This window comes from Kryptolebias marmoratus, linkage group LG11 (genome assembly GCF_001649575.2).
Source record: "Kryptolebias marmoratus isolate JLee-2015 linkage group LG11, ASM164957v2, whole genome shotgun sequence".
Taxonomy (NCBI): Eukaryota; Metazoa; Chordata; class Actinopteri; order Cyprinodontiformes; family Rivulidae; genus Kryptolebias; species Kryptolebias marmoratus.
The window spans coordinates 24,035,643-24,050,266 of record NC_051440.1 but is presented as its reverse complement, the minus strand read 5'-3'; the positions used below and the strand labels follow the sequence as shown (position 1 = coordinate 24,050,266).

General features: G+C 41.0%; 1 protein-coding gene across 1 annotated transcript; it reads left to right on the top strand.

Annotated features, from left to right (window-relative positions):
- Positions 1 to 1,916: 1,916 nt before the first annotated feature.
- Positions 1,917 to 14,106, top strand: exoc3l1 (exocyst complex component 3-like 1). Its single transcript, XM_017434210.3, has 15 exons — positions 1,917 to 2,876; positions 6,196 to 6,371; positions 7,120 to 7,339; positions 7,667 to 7,879; positions 9,067 to 9,266; positions 9,352 to 9,570; positions 9,755 to 9,825; positions 10,395 to 10,512; positions 10,669 to 10,794; positions 11,093 to 11,193; positions 11,298 to 11,408; positions 11,770 to 12,040; positions 12,172 to 12,327; positions 12,770 to 12,903; positions 13,236 to 14,106. Exons 1-15 carry the CDS (start codon positions 2,834 to 2,836, stop codon positions 13,420 to 13,422), a joined length of 2,346 nt encoding a protein of 781 aa, XP_017289699.1. The 5' UTR covers positions 1,917 to 2,833; the 3' UTR covers positions 13,423 to 14,106.
- Positions 14,107 to 14,624: the final 518 nt, after the last annotated feature.

Sequence of the window (14,624 nt, the reverse complement as noted above, 5' to 3'; positions counted from 1 at the left end):
GTATTATCCTGTACAAAAGTGGCTAAAAGTCCATTTTATTTGATCATTTTGACATGCCATTTACTACATATCTGTCACTTTTAAGTTGTATTTAATGGGTTATATGTTTTCCTCATAAGATAGAGGATTATTGGAAATCGATCAGCAGATATTTCAGACATATTCCTGATGTTCAGGGTTAATTTTATCAGAGAAAAACATCAATCTGTGCAGTTCTGTCTCATTACCAAATGAGGATAACTAGTTGAATAACTAATAATTGGGTGATGGATAGTTACATATGAGAAGAGCAGGGAAATAATCTGGGACGAATAGCTGATAAACCTTTATTTAATGATAATTAGGTGTTTCAAACTGCCTCCCATCATCGTTATCATTCAGGACCCGCCGTGCAACAAAACGTTTTGTGCCAACCTCTGTTAGACTCTTTAACCTCTGAGTTAGTATTAGCCAGGAACATTTTACTCTAACTATTTCATCTTCACCTTTTTACCCTTTTAAAGCCACACATTAATTGAGAGCCACTTCTTCACAATTTAAAGCAGTAAGAAAACAGAATTTTAAAAGCAGAATGGATTGCAGCGAAGGTGAACCCTCCTTCATGATTCATTAGTTATTGTGGTTTGGTTGCTGAATTTGAAGAGCACCCGTGGAAAAGCAGTTAAAGCTGCACGAGGAAGTGTTTGATGCCGCTCTGAAACCTAATGGGACCCACGTGTTTGTGCTGGCCCCGGCCCCGGCTCCGGAGCCACTCGGCACGCTCCTTGTTGTGTGTTTGAATAGGTTCAGGAAGCTCAGAGGCATAAACAGGGTTACAGGGACAAAGAGCTCGCCTGCTGCAGAGGATCTGTGTGTTTTTAATTTAAAATGTTGATTCTGCTTCAAATAAAGCATCTGGTGAAGTCATGAGGATCTCGGCTGGCAGAAAGATTTTGTGAAGTGCTTTCCTTAGTTTCCTACTCGTCACTTTCCCCATTTGTTATTGACTCCTGTGCATCCTCCCTCTTTAAAACAAGCTGTAGACTAATGACTTATACATTATACATAGTTTATTCCAGTAACTGGCTTCCTTTATGGGTGAGGACTCTTAGACTCTCATATGGTTCCTTGGAACATCAGGTCTACTCACTTCTTCTCCCTTTCCCTTCACCTCTTTGTGCCACTTTCTGGGTAGTTTTTCAGTGACAGTAATTTACAGTAATGTGTTTTTATTATTTTGAGCCCAATGTAAGAACATACAGGTGTCGTATGAGTTTAATGCAGCGCTGCTCGTTCAGAATCAAGGCTTTTCAGTTCTGGTTTTCTGCATCGTCCCTAATTTATTTAAATTCTTGCCGTATGTGATGAAATTCTTGCATTTTGAGCAGCTTTGCATGAAAAAAAGAAAAAATCAGTCTGTCAGAGTGATAAACCACTACCAATTTTTACATTTAAAACACTCACTCTCTTCTTATACTTAATCTGTCTTCAGCATTACAAAACTTTTCACTGACATGTTCCTGCAGAAGAAAATTACAGCCCTGAACGTGAAAATGTAAATAAAAACAGAATGCAACTAGAAGCACTCTGAGAGCGCAAACCTCCTCCAAAGCCACGGGGTGATTAAAAAACAGGATCCGGATCGTAATTTGGATCAGAACCAGAATTTAATCCATTGTTTGTTGAGACGACCTCAACATTTCCTGAACATTTAATTCAAATCAGTTTGTTAGTTTTTACCTGATCTTTGCTGACAGACAGACAAACAAACCAACGAACACAAACCGGAAACAGAAGGGTCACATGTAGGAGCAGGGACCTGGGACCTTGACCTTTGACCCCATGAACCTTGAAATCAACAGCGATCACCCTTGTCCCGTGAGGTGTCCAGCTGTGCAGATATCCAGCTGCAGAGTTAGAGCACGGGCTGACCTGTGACCCTGACCTTTGACCTTGAACTCTGACCGGATCACCACCAAACTCTAATCTCTTTTTCCTTGCACGATATTTGATGTCTCCTGAAAACGTCATGAAAATCCATTTATAACTTTTTGAGTAATCTTGTAAACAGACAGATGCTACTGGTGGAGGAAATGGTTTGCAAACCTCCTAAACTCATATTTTATTCAAAGTGGAACATAGTAAACATATGAAATCTTTTAACTAAGAAAGTACCATTTTTTAGGGAGAAAAAAAATAAGGTAATTCAATTTAATAATTCAATTATTTAATTAAACTAATTAGGTTAAGTGGAAACAAGTCAGTATGAGGACTGGTTATAAAAAGAGCATTTTAGAGAGGCTGGGCCGAGGTTCACCAGTCTAAAAAAGTGTCTAAAATTTAATAAGATCATCAAAAGATTCTAAAAATCTGGAGAAATCCCTGTGAACCTGTGATAATTATGCAAACTATTATTTATTTTGTGCTTTTTTTTTACATTTTTGCAGCATTTCAGTTGTTTCCAAAGCAGGTTTGTGAAAGTAACTTCTTCTAATAACATTTACCACCTTCTGCCCATGCCCTTGAATGCAACACATCCCCCCCCCCTTTCCCTTTCCCTCCCCCACCTCCATCCAACAGTATTCTCCTCCCTCTGTTTCCTGCCGGCCTCTCAGCAGAGGATGTGTCTGAGTGAGAGAGAGTGCTTGTGAGGGGGAAAGGGGGAAAAGCCGTCAGTAGAATGGATACGTGCCCTTTCTCCTCCACCCTTTCTTCTCCTTCCTCCTCTCCTCTGTCTCCTCTCCGGCTTTCTTCACCCTCCTCCGCCTGCGTTGTGCCCTGGGCTCCCTCAGTGTTGGCCCTTGGGGGAAAAGGAATCTCGCCAGGCGGACGGGCAGCTGAAAACTGAACTTCAATGTCAGCCGGGGACCAGAAGAATGGTGGTGACAAACCTAAAGGTAAACACACACACACAGTTTGCTTGTTGACAACATTTCTGAATGGTCAACACCCTTCTTCTGAAGTCTCTGAACAGCTGTAAACAAAGTAAATCTGGAGCTGCAGTGTTGCTTCTCTGAGAGAGAAATGAATGAGGTCTGCAGTGTCATCCCTGAAGAATCAGGTTAGGAGTCATGTATTGATCTGTGGCGTTTGATTTGCACACTGAACATCAGCACCATCCTCCCCTCAAAGCAGGTTAAATGTCTCCAGAGGACATTACAAACTCATCTCGTCTCCTTGAAGCTGTCCCTTCCTTCATATTCCAGGAACTTTTCCTTCTTTCACAGGCTCCTTGTCTGTAAATGGAGTTAGCTCAGTTGTTTCTGTTCAGTTTATAAAAAAACATAAACTTCAGATTATGTCTAATCAGTGTTATCAAAGTAAAGATCGTAAAAACTTTTCAACATTTTAGCACATGTAAAAGGACAGTGTTGTATTCCTGCATCCACTAATAAGCTACAGTTGGTGTTTTAGAGGCTGAAATATCAAATCAAACAATCATCAGATTAAATACTGGTGTTATAATAAACATCATAGTTGGTTTTAAAAGTGTTAACATCACATAATAGAACAACATACTCAGAAATACTGTTTCATAAGCAAACATTGTCACTAAATCAGTATTTTTATTCACTTAGTCTACATTTCTTTACCTCTGAGTTCAGTATACCTTCTTTTTTTAATGAAAGTATTCTAATTAACTGATTCTAAAGCATACATTAACCTGTCCACTTTGATCAAATCACCCCTAATTCTTCTATTCTCTAACATTAACCTTAGTTTCTTTAACCAAGCCTCTTAATACTTATACGCTTTTGACTTATAGCATGATAACCTGGCAGATGTAAAACCAGCAGCAACAACACAAATAAGAATGAACACATTCAGAACAAAAGATTTTTTTAGACAATCATTTTATCGTTTCAGTTGTAAGCCTCTACAAAAATCCAAACTGCTTTTCGAGCTTGAACTGTCTGCTTTTAGTCATCAGATATGACTCGTTTTGAATTATTAATGAACAACTCCAGTCGTTTGAAGAGGCCACCTCATCTTGCAGACATTTTGCATCAACTTTTGCATCTTTTGTGAGGGGGAAAAAAAGGTCTTTGAATGAATTGAGTCTTTGATGTAAAATCATTGTTGCCAGACCAGAAAGATGAAGGCAGCTTGGTCTCTGCGACACAACCAGACAAATAAACACGTGCAAACGGTGACACTTTGCTTCACCTGTTTCTTTTTTCCACTTCTTCTTTTAAATTTGATGGACTATTAAACAAACAGTCAGGTAAATCATAAGAAAAATGAACTTTAGTTGCAGCGTTGAACACTCTATGGGTCTTTCAGCATCAGTTCTGCTCTTTTTGTTGCCATCAGACTGTCTGTAATTTTCTGGCTCTGCTGGTTTCCATACCAACCCTCCTGCAGCATTATGGTGCGGTAATCAGTGAGTAACAGTCGTATTGTTCTCTGTGGGGTTTTGCTCCGAGCCGTATGCTGTTCCAGAGGTAGATTACATTACACTCATCTCTGTCTTGCATGTGGAGCTCAGTGGTTTATTGTTTTGCTGAGCTGCTTCAGCGTCAGATTTGGTCTAGTTAGGAGATGCCACAGTGTCCCATGACCTCTTATAAGACAGAGACAGGCCTGTTTGTGGAGTTAAGACGTCCAAACATCTGCACAAGGAGACTAGTGACACTGAAGACAAACTGTATTCTGATGTGCACCAAGTTTACGCCTCTCAGCCTGAACATCACTCTGCTGAGTCTCTTATCAGCACATTGTTTAATTAAGACTAATCAGGATAATTCAGATGTCATGTGACTCTGATGACTGCATGATGTCTCACTGCCTGACATCAGAAATGAGATCCTGCCCACCTGACCGAACAACAGAGCCTCTCTGCTCTCTTCTATAAAAAGATTAGGAAGCAGAAAAAATGTGTGACTCAGAGTCGTCAGCATATCTCCTTCCTAAAACATCAATATTCCTCCTGCTGCTCAGCATGCTCACAGTTCCCTCTCATTAATGACAGGTAGCTGCAAAAACTTCTGCTTTTTTACTCTTATTTGTGTTTATTTCCAGCTTTAGAGGGGCTACAGGGTGAACTACAACACAAGGCCTGTCTGTTTAGGATCTGTTTGTATTTATATTTCTCATAATTTAATATGGAAACATCTGTGAGTACATTTAATACTAAAAACAAAAATGTAATTATTTTTGGGGCAAGTTCCAAAGCATATTTCAGTTTTTTAGATTTATTTCTAGGAGGATGCATTAGGGTTGAATTAAATTAAATGTAAGGATCACAACAAATCTTAAAAAAAACTTCTGATAGTCAGTTTTGGTTCCTGCGTGTTCTTTTTTTCTGTGGTTTCTGTCTCACGTTTTTTGCACCTCACTTCTGAAAACTGGAATCTAATCAATAAGTGTAAAATCAAACAAGCTACTGGCATAAAATGTATCCACCCAATAACAGCATAAAGTTTAAAATCTTACAACGCTACTTACTGTTTTAGTTCCAACATGTCATCTAATTCTTTCATACATTTCCTGTAATTTGTTTTTTTTTTACATAAACCTCAACAATAACACTTCAATTTCAATAAGAAATAATGAGAAAACATTATTTTTTTTGCAGCCAAATGAGAAATAAATTAAAAACACATGAAATTACTGCATATTACACAATCATTCTTGAGAGATGACTTCCCAGCTGGGAACGAACCTCGGAGCACGGGAGGATTTGGTTTCTGCAAACATTATTTGGGAGCAGAGCTGCAGTTGCAACAAAAATAATGACATAACTTCACAAGGAAGAAAAATTAGCCCGTTCCAAGCGTTCTGTCATGAGAAAGGTTGTGTTCTCGGTTCAAAGAGTAATTTACTCTGAGATGTTTCTACAGCCGTGACATTTTAAAAGCGCTTATCCAACTGAGGCCTAATTTGTCCAATTATAATAAGAGTTTCCCACAAGAAAGCATCAAATATCATGATAAGTGTAGCTGATAAACAGAAACTAAACACCTCCGCAGAATTCTCTCTGTTTTTGTGTATTATATTCTGGTGGAGCATCACTGAAATATAATCCTGCAACTTTATCCTGATTTCATTTAGAAGATTCCAGCTGTGAGAATCTGGTTTATTAAACTAAAACCCTTGAATCATAAAATCAAAATATGATATTTTTTATGCATTTTCTCCTCAGGGCATCAGTGCCATGCTAGCAGTGAAATATGCTACATTAAAATCAGCACATGATCTGTGTTTTCCTGTCAGACTCGGCGTCAGAGGTTGCAGTATGGCCAGAGGTGGAGCGGGCGGAGCGTTTGGCCCGCGGCGCTGCCCTGAAGTGGGCGTCGGGTGTTTTCTGCCGCCCTGAACATCTGGAACGACTGGGCCAGTACAAGAAGAGGGAGAGCCAGAGGACCGCCTCGGTTCACACCAGACTGAAGGTGACACATGGATGCAGAAAAACGAGAAAAATTACATTTACCCTCAGAATGGAGTGTGGATGACTGCTGAAATTAGCTTAGGAGGCTGGAATTGGACTGTTAAAGCTAAAAGAAGCAGAAAGGTTATTAGAAGAAGCAAAGACGGGCTAAAGAAAGTCAACAAAATGCTAGCTGAAAACTAAATGTATTAAGAGGCTACTGAGAAGTAGCAACATAGTAGCATAAAAGACTATTTAAAATCAACAAAATGTTAGCTAAAAGTAGCAAAATGATAGTTAAAAGCTAAATGTAGCAAAAGATAAGCTAAATATCAGTTAAATACTGCCTAAATGTAGAAAATAACAGCTAAAAGTTCAAAGAGCAGAAGAGGAGCTAAAAGCTAAAAGCAACTGAATGGTAGCTATAAGAAATAGAGAAAATATGACAAAATAGATTTTGAAAGAACGAGAGTTTTGATGCATTTAAAGAGATTTTAATGTATCTTTAGGATTAAAATAATTGTACATAAAACTAAATAGTTTGAAAAGTAATAAAAAAATAAAATAAAAACAAGTCATAGCACCCATCTCCTGAATGAGCTGAATGTTTTGATGTTTGAACGGCTAAAAAAAAAGCAGAAGAGTGTGCAGAGGAGGTTGAAATGTAAGAAAAATAAAATACAAGAAAACGACCTGAATACTGAATCAGAGTTCAGACTTCTTCTGGTCTCATCTGTAAATCAGAGCATCGTGTGATCATCTGTTTGCAGTCTATGGTCCAGTCGTACCTGGAGGGGGTGGGCTGGGGTCTGGAGCAGCTTCGGGAGGCCAGAGCCGAGCTGAAGGAGGTGTCACACACTCTGAAGAAAGCAGGACTGGAGTCTGATGGAAACGCAGAGAGCCTGAAATCTCTGGAGAGGCTGAGGGAGGTGTCCGTCGCCAACCGTCAGCTCCTCGCCGCCGTCAGCAACCTGCCGAGACTTTACTCCGGTGAGAGGTCCATGCTCTTCAAAAACCCATTCGTTCACCTTACAGAACAATTCCTCTCACAATAACTGACACACTGTTCAATAACTGTGCAGAAAAATGCTGAATTCAGTCCAACTGAGTATGATTTAATCTGAAAGTTCCCAGTAAATGTTTATTATTCTGAACCTGACGAGCATCTGAATTTTCTTTCTTTAATCATAATTTAGCATAAAATATTCTGATCCTCTACCATCTGAAGCTGCTTTCCACCCCTTCCTCTGTGTAGTTCAGACGTTACTCCTGCATCAAGCCAACAGTTTTTAAGTTACATCATGTAAACCTCTGCAGTACCTAGCATGGTGTTGGAGACGGAGCGGCTGGTGGAGTCTCGGCGGCTCCTGGAGGCCCACGCCCGGCTGATGGATCTGGAGCGTTGGCAGGACGACATCCTCTGGCAGCTCCACGGGGCTGCCGGGACGACAGGAAGTGCTCTCAGCGCTGAGGACCAGGAGCTGGTGGCCAGATACTTCTCAGGAGTGGGGCAGCTGGTGGACGCCCTGGGTGAGGAGAGAAAAAACAACAAAACCACGATATTCAGCAATGTTTGAACAAACTATGTGACATAAATGGAAAATGAATGACTTTTTGTAAATCTTTGCAGAGCGCGTCATATTTTAGATTCTTATTTTGCCAGGAAATAGAAAACTCTAAAGACTTACAATCTCTTTTGTGAGATTGTCCTGACCGCAAATAGAAAGTGGCTGTGCAAAACTGTAAGTTTGTTTTTTTAAATTCTGGAACCGTGAGCAGCAGAAGACTCTGAATTTTGTATGTTTCTTGAGTTTTTTATGTAGAAGATACAAGAAGTTAAAAAGACCCTTCACTTCCAGTTTTTTAGAAAATAGTTTGAGGCTAAAACACAAGTGAAGGCTGTGGAAGCTTGGGTGTGTGCTCGCTGCATTTTCAAGGGATTTGAAAGAAAACTGTAACAGTGAGAGACACTGGGTGAAAGAAGACAAAAACTTTGACAAACAATTTGTAAATATATTAAAAAAAAACAGTTGTGGGAGTAAGAAGAGATTGTTTGCAAAGGTTTTGACATTTTCAGACACTTCAAAAGTTAGTGTGACATCAAAACTAAAGCTGTAATTGTGTAAAAACTGTAAAATATATCTAAATTTCATTTCAGACATGGAAAGTCCAACGTATGGGTTTTCTCATCTGCTTTGCCTAAATCCCATTGACCATCATTGTTTATTTTCTTGCAATATTTGGAGTATTTTGTCCACGCTGTTCGACATACAGCAACCAAAGGTCCCAGTCGAGCTGCACGTTTTGATGTGTAACTCGCATGTTTTATTCCATAGCTGTGCAATGAGATGCAAGATTAAAGTTTTTAATGGGTTAATATAAAAGGTGCTTCGATGCTTATACACACACTGTGCACAAATCAACACATGCAGTATGAATACACTCCTTATTTATAATTTCTGTCCAGGGAGCCTGATTTTCCTGTAATCTTTTAAAATGGTTTTGATCAACAGTTCTTTCTGAAGGGTTTTCATAGTTTTCTTGACATTTTTTTACAAAGAGGTTTTCTGCAACTAAAAAACAGAGAAATTTTTAAAGAACCCAACAAAGTTCATCATCAGGCCAAAGTTAAACCTCATCAGATGATAACAGCTGAGACCGAAGTTCGTTCCTGAAACTTGTTGCCTTCATTCTCATCATCCTCTCTAATCCTGCAGGGAAGGAGCTGTGGGCGGTGGTGAGCAGTGCTCTGGCTCTGGCCCGACAGAACCCCACACCGTTTGTGTCAGCCGTGAGGATAGTCGAGCGTGAGGAGGCCCTGGACCGAGCTCTGCTGGCGGAGAGGGGCGGGGCCGGAGGCAGCGGCAGACCCCTGCCTCCTGGGCGACCCCGCCGCTGGAGAACATCCTTCTTCCAGGTCAGCACCGCCTGATGAGGAGACGTCGCTGCTTTTAACAAACATCTACCTGTTTGTCTCAACCTTTTGCTCCTCCTCACCTCAGGTACTAGAGGAGGCCGTGTCGGCGAGATTTCGGAGCGTGTCCTACCTGCACACGCGAGGTCCGGGTCTGGCGGGTCACCTGTCTGCGCTGCAGCACGGCATCATGACTGACCTGACCACTGTACGCCACCTGCTGGAGCACTGCGTCCCGCCACACTACCAGCTGACTGCAGCCTACCTGAGGGCCAGCCACCGCTGCTTACACACTCACCTGGCTCAGGTCAGTCATGTCACCTGCACCACCTTTATCTGCGAGAAGCTGTCAGGTTCCTGTGATGTGCATGTTGTGGTTTACACCGTTTACTGCAGCCTTTTATTCACACTAGCTGTGAACAAACAACTAAAGGTGTTTTTAATAAGTTTTCAGCTTCACCATCCAGATCTAAAGGTTTTTTGTGTCCCAGGTTAGCAGCTGGGATCTGGAGAGCGGAGAAATATTCGCCGTGCTCAACTGGGTGCTGCACATCTACAACAGGTGAGACTCCTGACCTGCACCTTAAAGATGAGCTCTGTTTTATTCTGGAGTTCAACAGAAATCTGAAAATCTCACTTTTAATAAATCCAGCTTTTATTTAACTTTTTCTCACCCATATTTCCATCTTTTTCCTTTATCTTTACATATATTAGCTGAAGTTCATCTACTTTTTCTTTTGAAAAAGCGTCTAAAATGTTTTTTTGAGAAATATTCACAGCTATACTGATTATAAGTTTGAATTAAGTATTTTTGGTGTGCGTCAGTGCTGCAGGAGCTTTAAGACGACACAAGATGATTACAAGAAGAGAAGGAGTGGAAAACTGATTAGTTTTCTCTCAAGTTTATTACATTAATGTAGATTTTTGTATTTTTTCCCAATAAAAGAAACAATTTGAAAAGGAGATTGAATGTGAAAATAAAAAACTCTCTTTGTGTAAAATCTTTCTATAAGTCGCGGCTCAGGTACAAAGTTTACTGTTGCTTCATTACAGTAAATATTTCGAATAAAATGCAGACCTCCTGGACATTAAACAGCAACCAGTCTGAGTGTGATGGGCTTGTTTTGGCAGCCCAGATATGATGGGACACCCGGAGCTGGTCACCAACATCGAGAGAGCAGAACTGGGTCCACTCATCTCCGCCGAGGGTCTGGAGCTGCTGCAGAGCAAATACGTACAAAGTGTTCGGGTGAGTCGACCTGAAGCGTTTCTTCGAGTTTATCCAAAATCTAACCTGCGAGCTTCATTCCCATCATCGCGTTGGAAGCTCTGAACCGTCAAACCAAAGAAACGTTTGTAAGGCGTGCCGATTCTTGAGTGTGTGTCGCCGTTGTTGCTCCTGCAGAAGAGCGTTTCAGAGTGGATGCACAAAGCTCTGCAGGTGGAGCTGCAGGACTGGCAGAGGGACCAGGAGCCGGACACGGACCACGAGGGGTTCTACCAGACCGGCCTGCCCACCATCATCACACAGGTGAAGATCCTGCACTAACACACACACACACACACAGGGAGTCTGAAGGACGTGTGGCGCTCGAGGACAGTCACACTTTGATAAACTTATAGGTAACAGGTCAAAGGTCACCTTTGGTGCAGTGTATGTTTCAGTCACTTCAGTTTAGGTCGATTTCTGCTGTTTAACAAAAATCACCTCGGCTCCAGTTCTCCGTCCAGCATCCAGCATCAGTTCCTGCCTGATGCGCTCAGCCTGGAGGAGTCTGAGCAGATTTGATGATGTGGAATAAATGTTTTGTGTGTTTGTTGGCTGGTAGATGCTGGAGGAGAACGCTCGGGTCGCTCTGATGATCGGAGAATCCCTGCGAGACCAAACTATAAAGATGGGGCTGTATGAGATGGAGAACCTCTTAAACAGGTGGGAGATCATGTAGTTTTATTTAGATTCACGGCCCTAAAAGCACTCCGTGTGTAAAGCTTTCTTCTGTAATAAATAAATATAAATTTTGCTTTGACCTTCAGGTTTCGGGAAGCTCTGGTTGACTTTGGGAAAGAGCATCGCAGAGATCCAAACAACAACAAGTTCTACCTCCATTACCTGCTGGCTTCCATCAGCGACTGCATCATCCTCAAGTGAGATTCTGACAGGCTTCTGGTTCCAAAGGGTTCCCTGATCCATGCTGTGCATTTTTAATACTTTAAAGTGCTGTTAATGCACCTTAAGCATCCTGTTTTCTGGAAGCTTCCTTTCATTTGGGGCTGAAAGAAATGGCTATTTTCATTATTAAACACTCATTTATATGTTTTCTAATAGCGATTAAAAGTGTGATTGGATCATCCAACACTTGATGTCACACTTTTTTTCTTATCTGACATTCAGTAAAACCACCAGAGTTACACAACTAACCATTTCAGCAGTTTGACACCAAAATGGATAAAATATATATGTATATAAATATAGAGACAGTTCTGTGTCGCCTTGTGTCTGATGCAGAAAGTCCACAGAGACGCTGCAGCAGCAGCAGTCCTCCCAGTCTGCCGCTCAGTTCTCCCGGACTCCACCCAACCCTCTGGCAGCTCTGGACCGGGCGGTGCGCCGGGCGTGTCGTCTGGCGATGGACCAGCTGCTGCTGGACCTTAAGCCCTTCCTCCCGGGCCTGCTGACCCGACCCTGGCTGGTCCAGGGAGATCCCACCCCCAAACTCTGCAGCATCCTGGAGCGCCACCTGGAACTGTACGGCGGGGTTCGACCGCCCTGCAGGCAGGTCAGAGATTCCCTCTGCAGACGGACGTTTAGATCTGGTTTGACTGATTCACAGTCGTGTTGTTGTTATCTGTCTGAGACGTAGGAACCCCCCACTGTCTGCAGAGTCAAACTGGTTTTCTGTGTCTGCAGCGGCTGCAGGAGGAGGCCCAGTGGCTGATGGTGGTGGAGTACGTCAGGGCGCTGATGCAGAAGAAGCTGGTGTGTCGCAGCGCCGAGGACAGGAAGCAGCTCGCTCAGCGGATGCTGCAGGATGACCAGCTGTTCAGGGAAGTCCTCCACAGCCTGGTGAGGATATCATTACAAATATTTACTCATGCTGTCCTGATTCAAGTGATGAAATATAAACATTGCAAGAAAAAAATTCAGCAACAACAGCTCTTATGAAGTGATAATCCAAGCTTTAGGTTTAAATTGTTATTAACATGTAATAAATGAGGTCAGAAAAGACACCTGTAACACATACTTCTGTCACTGATAGGGGCTGGGTCTTGGAGATTGTGTCAAAATGGGTAAAATTATTAATACAGAGAAGTGGTTTTGATGCATCATTTTTTATTATAAATTGAAAAATGTCTGATTGGCCGTCACTTCCTTTTAATAATTTCATTCCAGTGATTTGATTAAACACCATCAAGTATTGAATAAAAACTTTAATATCTGCAGCTGCCATTTTTATTAAATCCACATGTCTGTGTGTGTGTGTGTGTGTGTGTCTGTCTGTCTGCAGGAAGGTGAGGGGTCAGTTCCTGAGGTGAATCCTTTGGCTTTACTCCCCGTCCTGGCTGACTTTATCCGACTCAAAGACCCCGGCATGCTCACTCTGGAAGTTTCTGGACTTGCAGCCAAATACCCCGACATCAGGTAACCATCAACTATACATAATTTAAAAATAAATAAATAAATAAATAAATAAAACATTGCAGCTGCCCAAACAAAATCCAGATCAGAACTTCTGATGCTGGATTAAACCTTAAAAGAATTGTGCAGAAACAGTTTTCTTTCAAAACTCAATAAACTGAAGCACAACAACATGAGAGACTAAAATCATACCTTATTTTAGCTTAATATTATTTTAATAAATAAAGTTACAGTTTAGTATTCATCTGCTGTTTTTTTCACCTCTTTAAAACCTGGTATTAAGTAAAAGCGGTAACTTTTCCATCGTGTCCATCCTTGTTTCTCCGACCCCCCAGCGAGGAGCATGTGACTGTGCTGATGGACATCCGCGGCGATGTCTCCAGGGACATCAGAGGGACCGTGCTGGACTTACTGGAGCAGAGCGCCCCCCCTCTTCCAGTCGGATACCGACCCATCTTCACTGACATCCTGGTGCCTGCATCCACCCTGGCCTTCTGTCTGCCAACAGCCAAGTGTGCGTGACTGCAGGGACTTGGACAAGTTTTACAGACCTGTTGATGGATGGTGTTCGAGTCCAGATGACTCGTCTTCATCAAAGCATCTCTAACATTATCTAAGACAGAGGACCAACCTGGAACTAAATTTATTCATTTTTTTCAGGGATTAAGTTGATGACTTGCTGGTTCAGGTCTAACTTCTGCTCAAAGTTTCTTTAATGTCCTTTTTTTGTGTTTCTCTTGCACCTATAAATTCCAGATTTATTTCTCTTTAGAGTTGATTTTAATATCACCTGCTCTTATCAGAGACCTTAATTTGTTTGAAGAATTTGTTTCCCACTCGTGTAAAAATTCACAAAGTTTAATAGACATTTGGAAACACTAACATGTACAAGCTTATCTGGGAAAGAAAAATCCACCAGGAGAATGTGAGTACCGGTAACTTTGGCTGCTAAATCTTTCATTTCTTACTTGCCTTTGAAGTCACTGTTTTTAAAGTATGCTTGTTTTATTTTCTCCTGTTTTATCTTGTTTAAACTGGATGCTTTTATCTTATGTGATAAATGTATTTATTATATTTATGTGAGTTTTCTGTTATTTTTTTGAATGATGTTGTATTTTGTATGTTTTTTGTCTTTTTTGTGAGTAATTCCTCAGATAAACACTGTAAACTTTGCTACTTGCTGAAATAAATTCTTTGCGAAGTAAATCTTCTTTATGGGACTCTAATAATAATCTGATAGATAGATAGATAGATAGATAGATAGATAGATAGATAGATAGATAGATAGATAGATAGATAGATAGATAACATGGTTTTGTCGCCCTCTAGTGGACACCTGAAGTCGTCAAACTTGCATCAACGATAACTAATGCTTCCTGTGGATGGTTACATTTGGTTTAAGATCTGTATCTATCCACAATTAGATAAAAACAATCGTGTATCCCATTTACAAACGCTTTGAATTATTTTTGGGATGATCAGTAAAAAATAGTTTAAAATCACATAACTAAACGCTATGGGGTTGTCGCCCTCTAGTGGACACAAAGAGAACCTGCATCTCGCTGATCAAACGTTAGCATGCTAACATTTCTTGTGTGAAATTTCAAAATAAAAGTATTTAGTTTTGAAAATACGCCAAAATTGAATTAAATTAGGAATAGAAATGTGAAAGCCTACATATATTTGTACACCTAGCTTTGATAGCAGTTAGACAAAGAAATTTT

Bases quoted from the DNA above. Each gene is read 5' to 3' on its own strand.
- exoc3l1 (XM_017434210.3), top strand. From the start codon at position 2,834: ATGTCAGCCGGGGACCAGAAGAATGGTGGTGACAAACCTAAAG. The intron at 7,880-9,066 runs GTGAGGAGAGAA...CTAATCCTGCAG, and splicing joins GCAGCTGGTGGACGCCCTGG to GGAAGGAGCTGTGGGCGGTG. The intron at 12,041-12,171 runs GTCAGAGATTCC...CTGTGTCTGCAG, and splicing joins TTCGACCGCCCTGCAGGCAG to CGGCTGCAGGAGGAGGCCCA.